Source organism: Vanessa cardui, chromosome 21 (genome assembly GCF_905220365.1).
Source record: "Vanessa cardui chromosome 21, ilVanCard2.1, whole genome shotgun sequence".
NCBI classification, from domain to species: Eukaryota; Metazoa; Arthropoda; class Insecta; order Lepidoptera; family Nymphalidae; genus Vanessa; species Vanessa cardui.
This window is the reverse complement of record NC_061143.1, coordinates 6,208,226-6,225,118: the sequence shown is the minus strand read 5'-3', so window position 1 is coordinate 6,225,118 and position 16,893 is coordinate 6,208,226. Positions and strand designations below refer to the sequence as shown.

The window sequence follows — 16,893 nt, the reverse complement described above, 5'->3', positions numbered from 1 at the left end:
AACAGAGCGCCTCGTATAAAATAAGGGTAAGGTCACCATGACACTCATATTATATTAAAACCATCTAATAATAAAATAAATTATAAAAATCACTTCTAGCTAAAATCCCAGTAAGCATTTAGAATGTATTTGATCATGATAAAACAATCGTGTCTCTTAGTTATTATTAAATCAACCGATTATGAATGGTCACACATACAGTGTCAACAAACCCTTAGCTTCCCGGTCGTCTCCTAGGACAACCCCACCACGTAGAAAGTGAATGCGCCCGCGCAGGCAAACGCGAGGCTGCAACATACGCGGATTGGCGGTCACGCGCGACGTACGCCGCCGCTAATAACGAATTCCTAATTTCAAATCTTCATAGTATTTTGTGCTAGTGTTTCCATTTCAAAGAAAAAAAATGAAGACTGTTTTCTTGCTCCTGGGTAAGTTATATAATTTTATTATCTTTTTTTTTTTGGCTCTACTGTGAGCGACCTGTGACTTTTCAGTTAGAATTAAAAAAAAAATAGTCTTATACTTTTACACTTTAGAACTTATTAAAAATCGGTCTATATTTTTCTTAACATATATTATATTATAATAATAAATAAAAATATTGCACAACAACATCAATAAAAGTCATATTTGTTATTCAATTAGTTAAGAAGAACTTGACTCAGTACACTTGAATGCGTAGTCACTCAATGGAAAATGCGCGGGAAAGTGTTATGATCCGCTGAAGGAATTCTTAACTTTTTATTTATTATCTGTGTTTAACAATTATAAGACTTTATATGTATTAATTGGGATGTTTATAAGTAAATACATTTTAATTTTTCACAAATTAGCGTGATTTTACTTATTTTTATTATACGTGGATATATACGTGAATAATAAAATTTATGATTTTTTTTTTAAATTAGAAAAATTGTTAAATGAAATTTAGATCCATCCTAAATACGTTGACACAGGATGCACATTAAAAAATTAAAAAAAAAAATAAGCGAATTCAGTAAGGATTTTTTTATCTATATAAATATTACAAAGAGGTAATGTGGTTCCTTTGAGTGTAAGGAGGAATCTCCTGAACGAATGATCTAATTCTATTTTTTTTTCACTGTTAATACTCGTAGATAAATTAATTTTAAGTAGGTTTAAATTTTATTTTATCATGTCATTTTCTTTTGTCCCGTGAGTTATCAGGGCCGGTTGCTAGTGTACTAATAAATATATATTTTCATTTGTTGCTTTCAATTGTTGTAGGTATATATTTTATTTTATTGCATTTTAGGCAAAAGTAATTTGATTCTTATATGTTTATTAGCTACTTAATGGGCAATTTAGGTATGGAGTTATGTCCTTTTTTCCTATTAACACATTAACTAGTACGAGTACGAGTTTTATCGTACATTTTACGACAATTGGAAGGCGTCTGTCGTTAAAAGATCTTCACAAGTATTTTGTTTCAGCGCACATAAATCTTATTATTATTTTTTTATATGTTCTTGATACTTAAACGAAGAAAATAATTTGTTTTTAAATATTTATAGCAAATGAGTTTTTACTAAATACTTGTGTGTAACAACATAAGTTTATTTTTAAATTCTTACGTTCTCCAGTATGAAATAAAATTGTCCAATATAAATCGCGATTAAAAATTTTTTAGTCACAAGTATTTTCAAAATATATTTAATTGTATCAAAGTATGTATTCGAATGGGAGAAATAATAAAATCGCTTGAAGCAATAGAGAATATATTATGTATTATTTTACTGTTACAAATATCAGAAGCCAAAACTGACTACCTAAAATTACAATATGTCAAATTAAAATGTTAATAATATATTCGATATCGATTTTTTTCGGATAGTACGTGTAACAATCATTGCTAATATACCAAAGCAGTCTAATCCAACCATTCCTATTTTTTTTTTTAATTTGAAATATAATAAAATCTGCCATTCTTATAAGATTAATTTTATAATAATTTACCAATCTCATGCATACAAAGGTTGTAAGTACAATGTTAGTACTGGTATTTTCCTAACAATATGAAAATAGAAACACTATATGTAGGAAACATCGGAACAATACAACGCATGCTTTTTATCGACTACGCACGAACAATGGCTGACCGAGTGATTTCTTATTCGACATCACTATGAGTTTAAAGGCCTTCAGACTCATAGTGTCATGTTATGTACAAGTATTGTCATGTTATCTTAAAAGAAAACTTTAGTCAAATAACGTTTATTTTAAAATGCTATTTTCTTCTCTTAAACAAAATTCAAAAGAAAGGATTTTTTATATGTTCTTGATACTTAAACGAAGAAAATAATTTGTTTTTTATCTAGTAAATGAGTTTTTATATTTAAGCATTAAATGTTATTAATTCTTATGTTAATAAATCCTCTACTTATGTAAAAAAAAGAAAGGTAGTTATGGATGGTCAAAAATTATTTTGTAGATATAGAAATATGGTAGGATTGTTTTTGTTAAAAAAAGTTAACGACATATACTTTAAAATATGTAATGAATTTAAAAATTTCATTATTTTTCTAGTGGCATTTGTTTTAAAGAAATATATATTTTTTTTAATAAATAAAATCGATTTATTTTAATTTTTTTCATTATTGAACGTAGCTAAATTAAATATAAGATTAAATTATTGAACATGACGCTTCCATTTAAACTATCAATTTGCTTTTGTCATTTATTAAATATTATATACATTTTTTAAAAATATAAATAGCATTGACTGATGAAATGAAACTAATTTTATTATTAATACGCTCCAGGCGGAATGCTCTGGCTGCAAAACTTTTAACGAACATCAAGTCAAATATTTAATGGACATACAAAGTTTTGTTCTCAAATATTTATAAATAAAGCTTCAACGGTACGACGTTTTATAAAAGGAAATAAAGTTCAGGCAGCAGGAACTTATAATCTTAGTTCCTAACAGATGTTATCAAGTTGATGACAATGTATGATACTTCTTAAAATGCCAATATTATTGAACTGTCAAATCCTTTTTCAAGGGTGACTAACTATTTATATCTATTTATTATTTTAGTAGCAGTTAGCTTAAATCGCGTAAGATTTTCATGTAAGTTTTGTTTTTATTCAAATTATCATTAAGTATAGTAAATTCTAAGAAATTCAAAATAGGAATGCACCCAAAACGACGCTTTATATACTATCCGATGGAATTTTAAATATAACAAAAACTGTTTTAAGCGTATAATATTTAAACTTTTGTAACTTTGAAAAGGTTATATATAAGGATTTTGATACAACGAACACTGAATATTGGAATACTTTATTATAAATGAAAATCTACATGTGTAATTTTGTACGTTTTGTAGTAATTCTTAATAGTTTTCAAGTTTCGGCAACTTATAAATTTATATAAATGATAATTAAGGTATACACAAATTTTATGCAAAGCACGATTTATTCAAATTGAATGCCCATAAATACAAACATTTCTGAATCGTTTTTAAAGAAAACTTTAAACTGCAGCGAATAATCGAAACTCGAAATTGAGAAGAAAATGATCGTGTAAATAATTCATTTGAAGCAAATAACATTAAGTGGGATAGAAATGCAATCATACGCGTAACTGTTTATAAGAACGATATAACTACTTACATAGAATAAAAGTAATATTAAGAATAATTTAATCGACGAAGATCTTATATCACTAAAAAAAAAGATCATCTAAAACAGATGAAAAATACAAACGATCTATTCTAGTTAAATTATCACATAAATCATTGTAATATAAATAAAGATAGCACAGTATAATAAACAGAGAACGTAATTTTCAATTAAAATATCATAAGGTTTTATCCTGGAAAGCGTTATTGGATTTTTCATATACTTTAGTGGTAATAATTTGACTCGTATGATTGTGGCATTGCGAAAATATGTGATATCAAATATTTTCCCAATTCAGCGTTATGAAATAAGCTCGGAATCGTAATCTTTAATAAATAAGCATCCAACACACACACACATACATTCAAATCTAAATTGAAATAAGTACAGCCCTGGTTTTAATCGAAACCAATGCAGGTCTGGTTCAGTATATGATGATTATTAACGGTGTGTAAATACAAGACGAATATTCGAGATACGTTCGTATTCGAAATTCGAAATATAATAGTCCGAATTTGGTTCCTTTCATTAATCGTCTCCAAAACATTTCGACTTCAATTTCCTTTGAACAAATATGAAATTTCCTACTAAATTCGATTTTGCTTTCATACGACATATCGATATTTCCGTATCGTATATATCGAAGATATTTCGGAGAATAGTTCTTAGGCACAACTCTAAAAATATAAGCATATCAGATTGTATTTTACGAAAAACAAAATCCGTGTATTTTAATTTGGGTTTTTTCTGCTTTGCCTTTATTTTCGTTTCTATAAGGTCTATTTTGTTTTCATTACTGATGATGTTGATGTCCTCCTGAAAGATTTTGGTGACATGGACTATTTACAGTTTAAATTAAGAGACTGCAATATGTATATATTATCCTGGACAAGTAAGTACTCAAAGATGTGTCGACTCTTTATTTCTTCACCGTCTAAATTGGATCGCCGCAATAGATATGATGATGGACATAATGTGTAATATATCATAATTTAAGACGATATGGCACAATAATAAATATAGACGACGTGAAACCAAGACAATTGTTTTAGGCATCTCCCAATAAATGGACTAATTCCTCGTATCTTTTTCTAGGAGAAGATATATAGCTTACTCCACCATGCTACTCCAATTTTGGTTATACACATACAGATCATTTGTTAAGATCTGCTAGCTATTGGATCACCATGGCGCTGGGAAACCCTAAACTGACTATATAAGTATTTTTAGAAAATAATTGGAACGACGATGGTATCGGTACCAAAAAATAGGTCATCTAAAACAAATGAAAAACGAGGTATGAAAATTATTTATTCCAAACAAAATATAGATAGCAATATAATAAACAATCGATGTAATTTTTAATTGAAATGAGTATACATATATATCTTCAATATGTTTCGATAAGTACTTTGGAAGAATAATTTGACAAGACTATCCTGTCAATTAAATTTGAAGTACTGGAATATTAATTGTACCGTGTTTCATAAATTCTCAATATTGCGTTGCAAGTTGCACGGAAGCTGTCTAAATTGGTGAGATTATCAATCGTTAATAATTATATTTCCTTAACGATTTAAAGAACAATACACAAGTGTCAGTAATAGTGTAACAATTAAAAGATACTGATCACGTTCTCATGTCGGGCCTTGTATTGTATGCGTGTTCAAGATTCCTGCTTTTTGTTTGGAAAATAATTATCGGCCGTATTATTATCTAATCACTAGGGTTAAGGAAATTCTTAATTGAATTTTCTTTCGATCAATGTTTTAGGTTAAACCAATCATTAGATCTTTGTTTTTATATTTTCGCTACAATTTACTGACGCTCACAATTTAATATTGATAAAATTAGTTCAGAGATATTTAGTTTAAACGTAACCAAGAATTGAGGAATATAGTATATATGTATATCATGTGCTCAAGGGAATACTGGAGGATTCTAAAAAATGTCTAAATTTTCCTAATCTCTGAGTAGTGGCGAAATTGATACGTAATTCAATATAATTATTATATTAGGATATTAATTAAAAAACACGCTGAAAAATTTAACTGGATAAAGTATAGTAAAACCAAAAGAAATATGTAGTTTGAACTTTAGTGGATGTGTTAAATTTATATGTATTCCATATATATATAAAAATATTAGAAAAAAAATTGAGGGCTCACTCAAGATTGCTCTTAAAACAAGGCAAGAATCAAGAAGTATTAATAATTCATCTCATAATGTGTGGGGTAAAATTCTACCACACATCTATCCATCATACATTTTCTCCTCAAGAGTAGGTTAGTCTCTTGTCCAGTAAAAGATGGCGTGTATATAAAAAAAACTACAACAAAGAAAATAATATGTAGAAGCAAATTGCGAAATAATAATTCCGAAAATACACAAAGCCAACCTTGTACGGGTATCCTAATCTGATACGAATCAGCTGTCAATTCAACAGAGCATCGACGTTTTACGAAATCCAAATGCCTTCGGATTGAAGGTCTTACAGTACTTTCAAAAGGATTTTGTATGTTTTATTTGAAGGCTAATAAATTAACGCTTCCTTTTATATAGTAACTATTAGTTATACTTACTTGTAATTTATATTTTTTGGAATATTAAAACAATAAATTTCGTTTGCGTTTTATGAATGAAACACAGTTTGACATAAATAAATGTGAAACTGCTTGTTTTGTGTAGAAAAAAAAAACTCAAAAAAGTATTCATAAAAAATCTATTTTTATTCGATTTAAACTTAAAACTATTCTGAAGAAAGTGAGAGAACTGAGATTGATTTATTTATATATCTCTCACAGTTCATTATTCATCTTAATGAATGGTCATCAGGGCTGAAATCGGTGAGCAGAAAATAACTTTATACATATTAGTATAATAGTATAATTCTAGTTTTAAAAACGTCCTAAAATAAATATTTCAACCATTTCCCCGATTCGTGAGAAACATGACTCATGTTTGTTGTTTAACTATCGTGTCTGTTATTTAGACAGGGAAGTTGTTAAAAGATTCATCATATCAATAACTTCGAACGTAAATAATTGATTATAGCATAATTGCTCATGACGATGCATCGAATAAATTGTAATACAAACAAATATCACGGTTAATATAAATCGGCTTTTTATTAAGTCTTTCAATGTCAGATATCTAGTGATCCTTGGACAGACAGATGCATGCACAATATTCAATATATACAATAGTAATACTCATAAAATATAACCTTCAATTATTGTTAACGGTTATTTTTGTTTTTCTTTATTTTACTATTGTTCGAAATCCTTTATTCCAAATAGGAACAATAAAATGTATGTTTGTTTTTTAAAATAATAAAATATTTATTTTTAACTTTAATTGAAGATGAAAAAATAAAGCCTTAGTTCATATAAATAAAAAGCAGTATAAGCCGTCATAAAAAGAATGAAATTAATTGTTATGTACTTTTTGACTACATTTAAATGAATGATATAGTGCCAAAGAACTTAGAAGTACTTTGTAAAATAATGAATCTAGGTTTGATACAAGTTTATTCATTCGTTCTATACCTACAGTATTGAAATCCTTTTAGGTTAAAAGATTAATCGACTTATTTGCGGCGAAAGCTTCGAGCACTATTATATTTTTATTTAAACAGGTTTAAAAATAGAAATGCTGATATTATAAGAACTGAAGATCCTATTGGTTTCCCTTGAGCATATTCGATCTTGACATTCTAAACGGACATTACACATACAAATAGGTTTTGGTAACGGGTCTGATTAGGGTAGCTAGTATATTTATGTCGAGGTTTTGTAATTGAAGCTTTAATTAATTTCATTATAAAATAGTGAAACAGTCCATCGTTATCTCTTTTAATTCTTGGCTGAGGTAATCTTGATACTTATGATGATGTTGTCTTAATTTTCTGCGACCATTTTCAAGATGAACTAGTCAATTGTTTGCACACTATTTACCCAAGAGCACAGTCTATTTACTCACTCTTAGAATAATGAGACGGTGAAACTTACGCTAACGGAAAAACGGCTTTGCTTTCTGTGTGCTCTTCGATGCATTGTGGTATAACCAATTCCTTATACAATTCCATATACAAAATATTTGTTCCCAGGATTGCTAATAAGAATTGAAACAAACTTTTAAGCTACGGCCTCATTATCTAACCAAAGCAAGCCGGTCAAATCGAAACAAAGTGTTCTTTATTCAAGTAGCCCATAAAAGATTTTAGAATCATTATATTAACGATTCAAAAAGCAAAACTTGTAATCAAGATTCTACCGAGAATATGTATATAATGTAATCCTATATAATTGTTTTAGCATACATGTTTAATTATCATTATTATCTCAGGTTTGCGGTGAAGGAATATATCGCGAGGATTTCCTGCATTTGTCGTTGGAAATTCTAAAGCGCGTTTACCTAGTATTTCCACGTATGTATTGTGGTTGATGAAATTCAGAATTCTTCGTGGTATGAAGATTTATATATATAAATTTCATAGAATTTGCAGAATATGCTAATAAGCGTAAATAGTTACTGATACATTCTATTTCATGTTTCTATCGCGATTAAAATTAGTATACAACAACAACAATAAATTCCCACTGCTAGGCTAAAGGCCTCCTCTCCCTTTAAGGAGAAGCTTTGGAACATATTCCACCACGCTGTCCCAATGCGGGTTGGTGGAATACACATGTGGCAGAATTTCTATGAAATTTGTTACATGCAGGTTTCCACATGATGTTTTTCTTCACCGCTGAGCAGGAGATGAATTATAAAGACAAATTAAGCATATGAATCAGCGATACTTTCCAGGGTTTGAACCCGCAATTATCGGTTAAGATGCACGCGTTCTAACCACTAGGCCATCTCTGCTCAAAATTAATATGGTTTTAACAATTTTCTGAATTACGTTTGGTCAGTGTTTGTTGTCAATTTTCGTGTATATTATATTTCGAATAAAAATGTATAATATAAATTTAGTTTGATAAATAGTTACTTAAACGCTAATATCCCGTAATTTGTGAAAAATGTAAGAAAGTTATGAGAAATATCATGGAATGTGTTACGTGGGATACGACGTGACGTACATTTTTGCAAGACGCTGCTAAGATGTGAAATATTTCGTGAGGAATTTCGTCTATTCGATAAGACGGAATTCAAATTGAATCATATTTCGTTGGGAATAAATTTAATATACAAAAAATTGTATACATAGGTATAACATACTAGCTACTCTTATAGATGGGAAAAAACTATAAATAGAAAATACCGAAGTTTATGTGGCAAGAAGAAACCCTCAGATGTACTAAATGAGGTATGAAAATATGAATATTAATATTGATGAATGAAAGAGAATGAATATAGAATAAAATTGTTTATTATTTTTTTGTAATAAATTGTCTTACTTTACGAATTGGTAAATTATAATAACTATATAACACGGGGATTAGTATTTTTTATTTATATCCATGGAATACAATTTGGTTTTTATAGACATCAAATACTTGTCAAAATTAAAAGAAAGTATACATATTTAAGGATTTTTTTTAAAAACAATCTTATCCTTAGTCTCGCCTCAGGCGAGAGGATGTCAAAACATATTCCAAGACACGCTTACCATGCTTCAGCGTATGAATATATTTTTAGCATAATATTAATGTAACTCACGCTTGCTGCTACAAATTCTACGTACAATCATATTACATATTATAATTAAAATAATAATATTACAAACAGACACTCGAGTTTTACTTCATGTATAGATTACATTTTTTATCAAGAATCTCTAACTAATAGCCCCCAGTCTTGAAAAGCACGTACATCCGTTGATGCTGTAACTCAACACTTTCCGGACGTGTCAACCCCGCTATGCCTTAAGATTGCAAGACTAAAGTATATCTGTATGTATACAAAATTGTGTCTTATAAAACCTCCTTTGCAGATGGTTTGTCCTTGAAATTGATTACCGCGACCAACCATATTTATTAAATTTAATAGCGCATATTTCTGTATATGTCCTGTTGCACATTTCCGTTGCATTTGCGAAATTAGTTTTAAAAATGCCACATAAAATTGAATAAGATGTAAGATCTTATTTCATATCATTCAATCACTTAATTTCATTTTGACTCAAATAGAGTTCGAGATTTTTTTTTCGAATTTAAAATTTCGATTCAATATTGTAATTGATTTATATTTAGCTAAAATGAGTGACTATATATTTACTAAAAGATGATAGTCAAACCTCATTTGAACATTGATTATCAGCGTACAATTAAAGAATCCTAATTCGAAACTAATTGGAACACCTATGTACATAATAGGTTGGGGAAAAAGTTTCTTCGTATTTTATATGAAAATTCAAAAGTTTTTTTTATAGTTTATTTACATTTGAATAAAGTATGTAGGTGCCATTTTGTTCCATAACTTTTTGCCATCTTGTTGGTAGTGACATGATCCCATTGCTGTAAAAATTTTGGGGCTTCTGATCGAAAAACTGCGACAATTGGTTTTGGCAGTCCTCTCGTGATGTTAACCTGACACTGCCTAAGGAATTCTGCAGAGACTGAAACAGATGAAAATCTGAAGGTGCAAGGTCAGGACTATACGGCGGATGCATTAATACCTCCCAGCCAAACTCTCGTAATTTTTCTTGAGTGGCTAAAGATGTGTGAGGTCTAGCGTTGTCATGGTGAAAAACCACACCCCTTCTGTTGATCAATTCTGGCCGCTTTCTCTCAATTTCTTGCTTCAATTTCATCAATTGTTCGCAATACATTTCTGAATCGATGGTCCTGCCGGGCGGTAACAGCTCATAAAGAATGATGCCCTTCCAATCCATTCACACCATACACACAGTATTACCTTGTTGCGAGTTAATCCGGGTTTTGCCACAGTCTGTGAAGCTTGACCGGCCTTTGACCACGATCTTTTTCGCACGTTCTTGTCGTATGTGATCCACTTTTCATCACCAGTTATCAGCTTCTTCAAAAATGGTTCGGTTTCATTACGTCGTAATAAAGAATCACAAATGAGTACACGTTTCATTAGGTTTCTTTCAGTGAGTTCACGAGGCACCCATATATCGAGCTTTTTTGTGTACCCAGCTTTATTCAAATGAGTCAAAACCGTTTTGTGGTCAATTGCCAGTTCTTCAGCTACATCGTAACTACTAATATGCCGATCTTGCTCCACTTTTTCAAAAATGGCATCAAATTTGTCCGTAACAGGGTGACCAGAGCGAGATGCATCTTTGATATCAAAATTTCCGGCTTGAAAACGCTTAAACCAAACTTGCGCTACTCTCACAGATACTGCATTAGGTCCATAAACATCACAAATTTTTTTCGCGGCTTGAGTTGCATTTTTACCTTTTTTATAGTAAAATTTTAAAATGTATCGAATTTCTTCTTTAGATTCACTCATTTTAACAACAACAAAAACAAATGAAAATCACACAAATTACTAATTTGAATTTGGAAGTGCCTTCTTTAAAATTAAAACTTTTTAATGATACCAAAACCAGCCAGATACAAATGGTATAGCCAAAGAGATTTTATTACAAGTTCATACATACTATATGCGAAAAGACTTTTTCCCCAACCTAATATATATATCTATAGCAATGACTTCAATCGTGTCAGATATAATAAATATATCTGACACGATTGTCAATCGTGTCAGATATAATAAATATATCTGACACGATTGAAGTCATTGCTTCTGTTTTCTTTTCTTTTATTGTTTTATTTCTGTTTAGATTAAGTAATGTAAACTTTGTCAATTTTTTTATCATGCATGTATATATTATGTATATATTTTTCAATCATACAAAAATCGTCTCACAAATAAACTTTTTCTGATTCTCCTTCTATCTATCCATAAATGTTAGTAATTAATAGGTATGTATATTAAATTATCATAATAAATTACTTAACAAGGTACTGTTTATGTTAAATATCATAACCACATACTAGAACTTTGAAGCAAAAATGTTTAAAATTAATAAACTATATCTTACTAGCTTCCTTATTAAGTAAGTAAGTGAATAAGACATAACAGGTTAGTAAAGTAATATCCTGTGCAACTAGTAACGATTGGGATCTTCTGCGTTTAAGATAATGCTCTACCTCGAAGATGATGTAAAGATATATGTAGGTAATACAAAAATGGCATTTTCTTTTTGTAGTTTTTGTGCTTGGGCTTTCTTTCACGGCAGTCGGTGTTTACCAAGTGAATTTCTAGTGTAATATTTTTTTATTTAATGTATTTTTAAGAAAAACAGGTCAGTAATAATTTATGTCAATGATATAATAATATACTGATTAAAATATAGAACTCAATCTTATAAATATTTTTATAATACTAGGCATACTTAAAATATTTCACCTTTTCTAATTACATAATATCGTCCAAATATATAAAAAGGATTGTATGTATGATATTGGAATATAGTTGTTAAAACGATGGATCGGTATCCATATTATTCCTGGTACAAGTTGAATAGTTATTGAGAAATTGGTTCAAATAACATTTCAAAAACAGATATTACAACTATTCCTTGAAATATATAATCTGCACATATATTAAAATTGGATTATCTGTTTGTCATATTAAAATACAAGGTATACACGGTAAATGTACATTTTTTTTTCTGTCTGTCTGTCTGTTTGCTTTGGTGTCTGGAACGGCTGTACAGATTTTATGGGAAATTTCACTGGCAGATAGCTAGGAGTTAGGAGAAAGTTACAACAATAAATAATTTGTCAAATAAAAATATTTAAAATAAAACTAGTTATAACGGATTTGAATCGCGTATATTAATTATTTTTGACATCCCGACGTTTCGAGCACTTTACAGCGTTCGTGGTCACGGGTAGACTAAGGTGGCATTTGTCTATTTGACGAACAAAAGAAATATATTAAGTCAAACGGATAAGTCAAAAGTCAATATTTCTTTAAATCGTCAATATGTCAAAAATAATTAATATGCGCGATTCAAATCCGTTATAACTAGTTTTATTTCAATGTGTAAAAATCGCGAAAATTTAAGATAAAAATATTTAATTCTAGCATTCGATAGCACAGAGTAATGAACGATACGATGTTGAGCAGTGCTATGCTATTTCACGCGATGTGTCAGTTGGAGAGGCAGCTCTCGAACACCGGGGTCCAGGAATTATCGTCGTCCGTCTGTACTTTGTTATTACGCAATGCTATCCAATGCTTACATAATAATCCCCCATTCCTTCACGCATAAAAACCGGTAAAATTCTCATTTATTAGCGGTTTGCGGGTTGAACTTCTAAATGGCATCCAAGCCATTTAGAAGTCAATAATAAGCTTCCTGTTCAATACAATATGTATATATACAATATGTATATACGTATATGAGGCTATATAACCTACCAATGGCAAAATAAACAAAGTCAAAATATATTTTATTCAAGTACGATTTAAAAGTGCTTGTAAAAGTACAAGCACTTTTGAATCGTCACTTACCAATTATATCAAGTGAAGTTACCATCGTTTCGGAAAATAGATTCAACCGAGAAGAAACGCCAATAAACTCAGTACTTACTCTTTTCCATCGTTTTAATTACAGAGTATGTCAGTAAAGTACAATTACGCTTTTTTATCTTAAACATAATCTAAATCTTGTATTAAGTATCAATATTTTTTTAACATGAGCTTTATAATTTTTATAGGCGAAGTTAAAGAAGATTTGGTATCTTATAATAGAAATCTTTACGGAGTCGGTAACTAGGTAGGTGTACCTATTATTAGATTAATGATAGAGATCTCAATAATCTAGGTAGATTACGGAACAGTGGAAGTAAACTTTGATGGATATTAGTCATTATTAAGTCGAGTAATGTAATTGTAAAAATAAATATAAACTAATTAATATGAATGGAATAGTAGGGTAGTAGCAGTACAATTCTGTAAAACATCACTTGTTATCATCACTCGTGAAATCTTGACAGCTGAATTTATGTGGTACGCCATTTTGATTCGTATTATTATAAATTTTATATTCAATGTCACATTTAACATTGCGATATTTTAAAATTGTGTTCTGAGGTGAGATTCGAGTTTCTTGTTATAGAATAGCCCTACAGACAGGCGTTCACGGGTTACTCTGAATATCCTTCTTGATTTGATTAATTTTGCTTGTTTTGGAATTACGGATTTCCCAAAGCTGTACAGCAATATTGTGGCTTTGGGATTACAAGATTTAACAGTTACGTCTATATTTTATAGTATATATTATATTGCATCTACATAACTAATTAACATAAAATTTTATTTATAAAACTAATAAGATAAAAAAATACAGACGAATTGATAACCTCGTCCCTTTTGAAGTCGGTTGAAAATTATTGGAATGCATCATTGTAGAAATTAAAAGATATGATATAAGTATTTATTAAAGATTTTTGTGGAATTATTTTTACTGGACTGGTCAGTTTATGAGGGATTTATGCAAAAAATAATCATAAAATTTTGTTAGGTTAATGTTCCAGGATGGGTTGATTAAGTATAAAGGAATTTTTAAATTTAAAATTCGAATGCATAAAGATATCTTTTTTTAGAATGCATTTTAGGCCAGATCTATTTGATGCCAAGTCACATATTAATACTTACTACTTTTATAAAGTACAGGAAATCGGTTACGTCACAGCCTTGTACTATAATATCTCCCACATTTAAATTGACCACCGTGACCAATGTAAATCAAAAGGACATCATCATCATCATCACCAATGTGTCAATCAAGTCATAAGTAGACATGTCTCTGCTTCGAGTAATTTGTTTGTTAGTTATTCTCTGAAGCAAATAAAATTGCAACAAGACATCTAGTACGCAGTAAAAGCTGATATACTCGTCGCTCAGTGAAAGATGAAATAATTCTTTGATCTCGCTTGCATGTAACATATAAAATGCCACTTGTGTAGTCCCAATATTTTTCTTAAAAGGTTGAAAGGTTATTCTCTGATACAATACTACTTTACAGATTTATCTTGCATTTACAGTTTGAGGCATAAGGAGGAGGTTTATGTATTTACACGTAAATTAATTATCATACAATTTCAGGGGATTAATATTCATAATTATAATTCTCTATTAACTATTATCAAACTCAACTTCCGTAATTTGGTAACTTAATTACGCTAATATCACGCTTCAATTGAATCATTAAAAATATAATTACACGTAATATAATTAACGCTTCGTTATATAAAGGTAAATGAAGCCAAAATAAAGAAACAGCTAATTCGATTATAATTGTTAAATCTTGGATTTTTTTTAAATAAATTTCATACATAAAAAATATATATAACATCTTATATTTTTATGCTGTTGGTTGGCGTACTAGCATATAGGCCACCTGATGGTAAGTGGTCACCACCCATTGTACATCGCCCATAGACAATGGCGTTGAGAAACATTAATTATTCCTTTCATCGCCATTGGAACTAAGATGTTATGTCTCTTGTGCCTTGTCGTTACACACGCTCACTCACCCTTCAAACCGGAACAACAATACTGAGTTGTTTGGCGGTAGAATATCTGATGAGAGGATGGTAGCAACCCAGATGGGCTTGTACAAAGCCCTATCACCAATTAACCACGATGTAAGATGTAATCAAACTATTAAATAGTAGTTATCAGTTCATAATAATTAACACTCAATTAATTTAATTAAGAATGCATTTTTTTCTCACCACACTCATTTATATAATGTCTGTATGCTGTATAATGTACGTTCATGTTAATATATATGATATTTTCATTAGTACAAGTGTAAGGATAAACGGCGTTCGTTATTCACAGTGGGACTATGAAATAAGGTTTGCAAATAGGCGTTTAATATTAAGTCAACATTGACCAATCCCCATTCATAATTACTATAATATCTTGGGTGAAGTTTCTTGTATCTATTAATAGTTCTAGTTCAATGACCCTTTAAATAAATAGCGGCAAAAATATTACGTTCTTAATCATAGAATATTTAATAAAAGTCAGACATATAATATGCTAGTACTACATTTATAAGACTAATAAAATGCTAATAAATGTAATACGTACAATAACGGTTATGAGACAATGCATAAGCTTTTCCGGAAAACGTTTCATGACTTTCAATAAATATAACAAAAAATAACAAAAATGAAGTTGTGAGTTAATCGATCGCTTGGAAATAATCTTTAAATAATTTGCCTTTTTAAATAACCCCTGTGAGCAAAAAAGAAATATTTGACTAAAATATGCCGATGAATTCCCGTCACCGTCTATATTTTAAGGTAGTTGATATTTAACAATCAATACAGAAGTGTATTTAATTAAAAACAAAAGAAAGTGCTAATTAATACTATAGAATTTGTTGCCCGTTCTTTGTTGATTGTTGTTTTTAATACGATTCTGTACTTACTTCGTATCTCACTCGTGCAATATTGCCAACAGTTCTTCGTTTTGATACACATATGTCTTGTAAATTTTACATTTATTATAGACAATGCCGAATATCAATTCTGACAATTCAATTCTTGTGATCTGAGGTGAGTTTCGAGATTCTACTTACAGAATATTGTGACGGATTTAAAAATTGTTTGCGATTTCATCGTATCAAACGTGATATATAATAAGGTTTGTAGGAAACATAATTAGCACAGAAACACCACAATATGAGCCAATTGTTCACGTGACCTTCAAATTTCTGTTAACTGGTGTGAGAATGTTCCAACAATGTGTTCTGTTGGTAGTGTTCCGTGACCTCGGTATTGTTTTTGTATTCTCTCGTTCGCGTTTCTTAATATTGTATAATATTAAATTTGTGGGAATTAATTTGCGGTTTTGCGGTACGAGAACGACCCAGTTCATTGTCTTGTTACAGATATTTTAACAATCATATTAATACCAAAATTTACCTTCATATATTTATATTAATCATTAGGTAATTTTGGTTATTTATTATAAATTAGTCGGTGTCCCGCGAAACTTTGCGTTTATTCAAAAGAATTTGAGTTTGTCGATGACATTTATTTTTTAATTTTGCCACATTTAACAATTTCTTTCTTATATAGTTCCGCTTTCCGTCCGGCCAGTAACTTTTTTCCGCTCTATAATATTATGTATCTGTTAAATCACAACAATGTAGTGAATTGCAATCGAGATTCCTCTATATTTTCCTGCACATCTAAGGCATCATCATCATCCCATAATTGACAGGACAAAAATCGA

General features: G+C 29.8%; 1 protein-coding gene across 1 annotated transcript in view; it reads left to right on the top strand.

The window, feature by feature from the left end:
• Positions 1 to 281: 281 nt before the first annotated feature.
• Positions 282 to 16,893, top strand: part of LOC124539010 (alpha-protein kinase 1-like) — a 57,323-nt gene continuing 40,711 nt past the window's right edge. Inside the window, exon 1 of the mRNA XM_047116313.1 lies at positions 282 to 428. Within this exon, the coding sequence (XP_046972269.1) occupies positions 404 to 428 (25 nt within the window). The 5' untranslated portion in view covers positions 282 to 403. The remainder of the gene's footprint in view (positions 429 to 16,893) is intronic.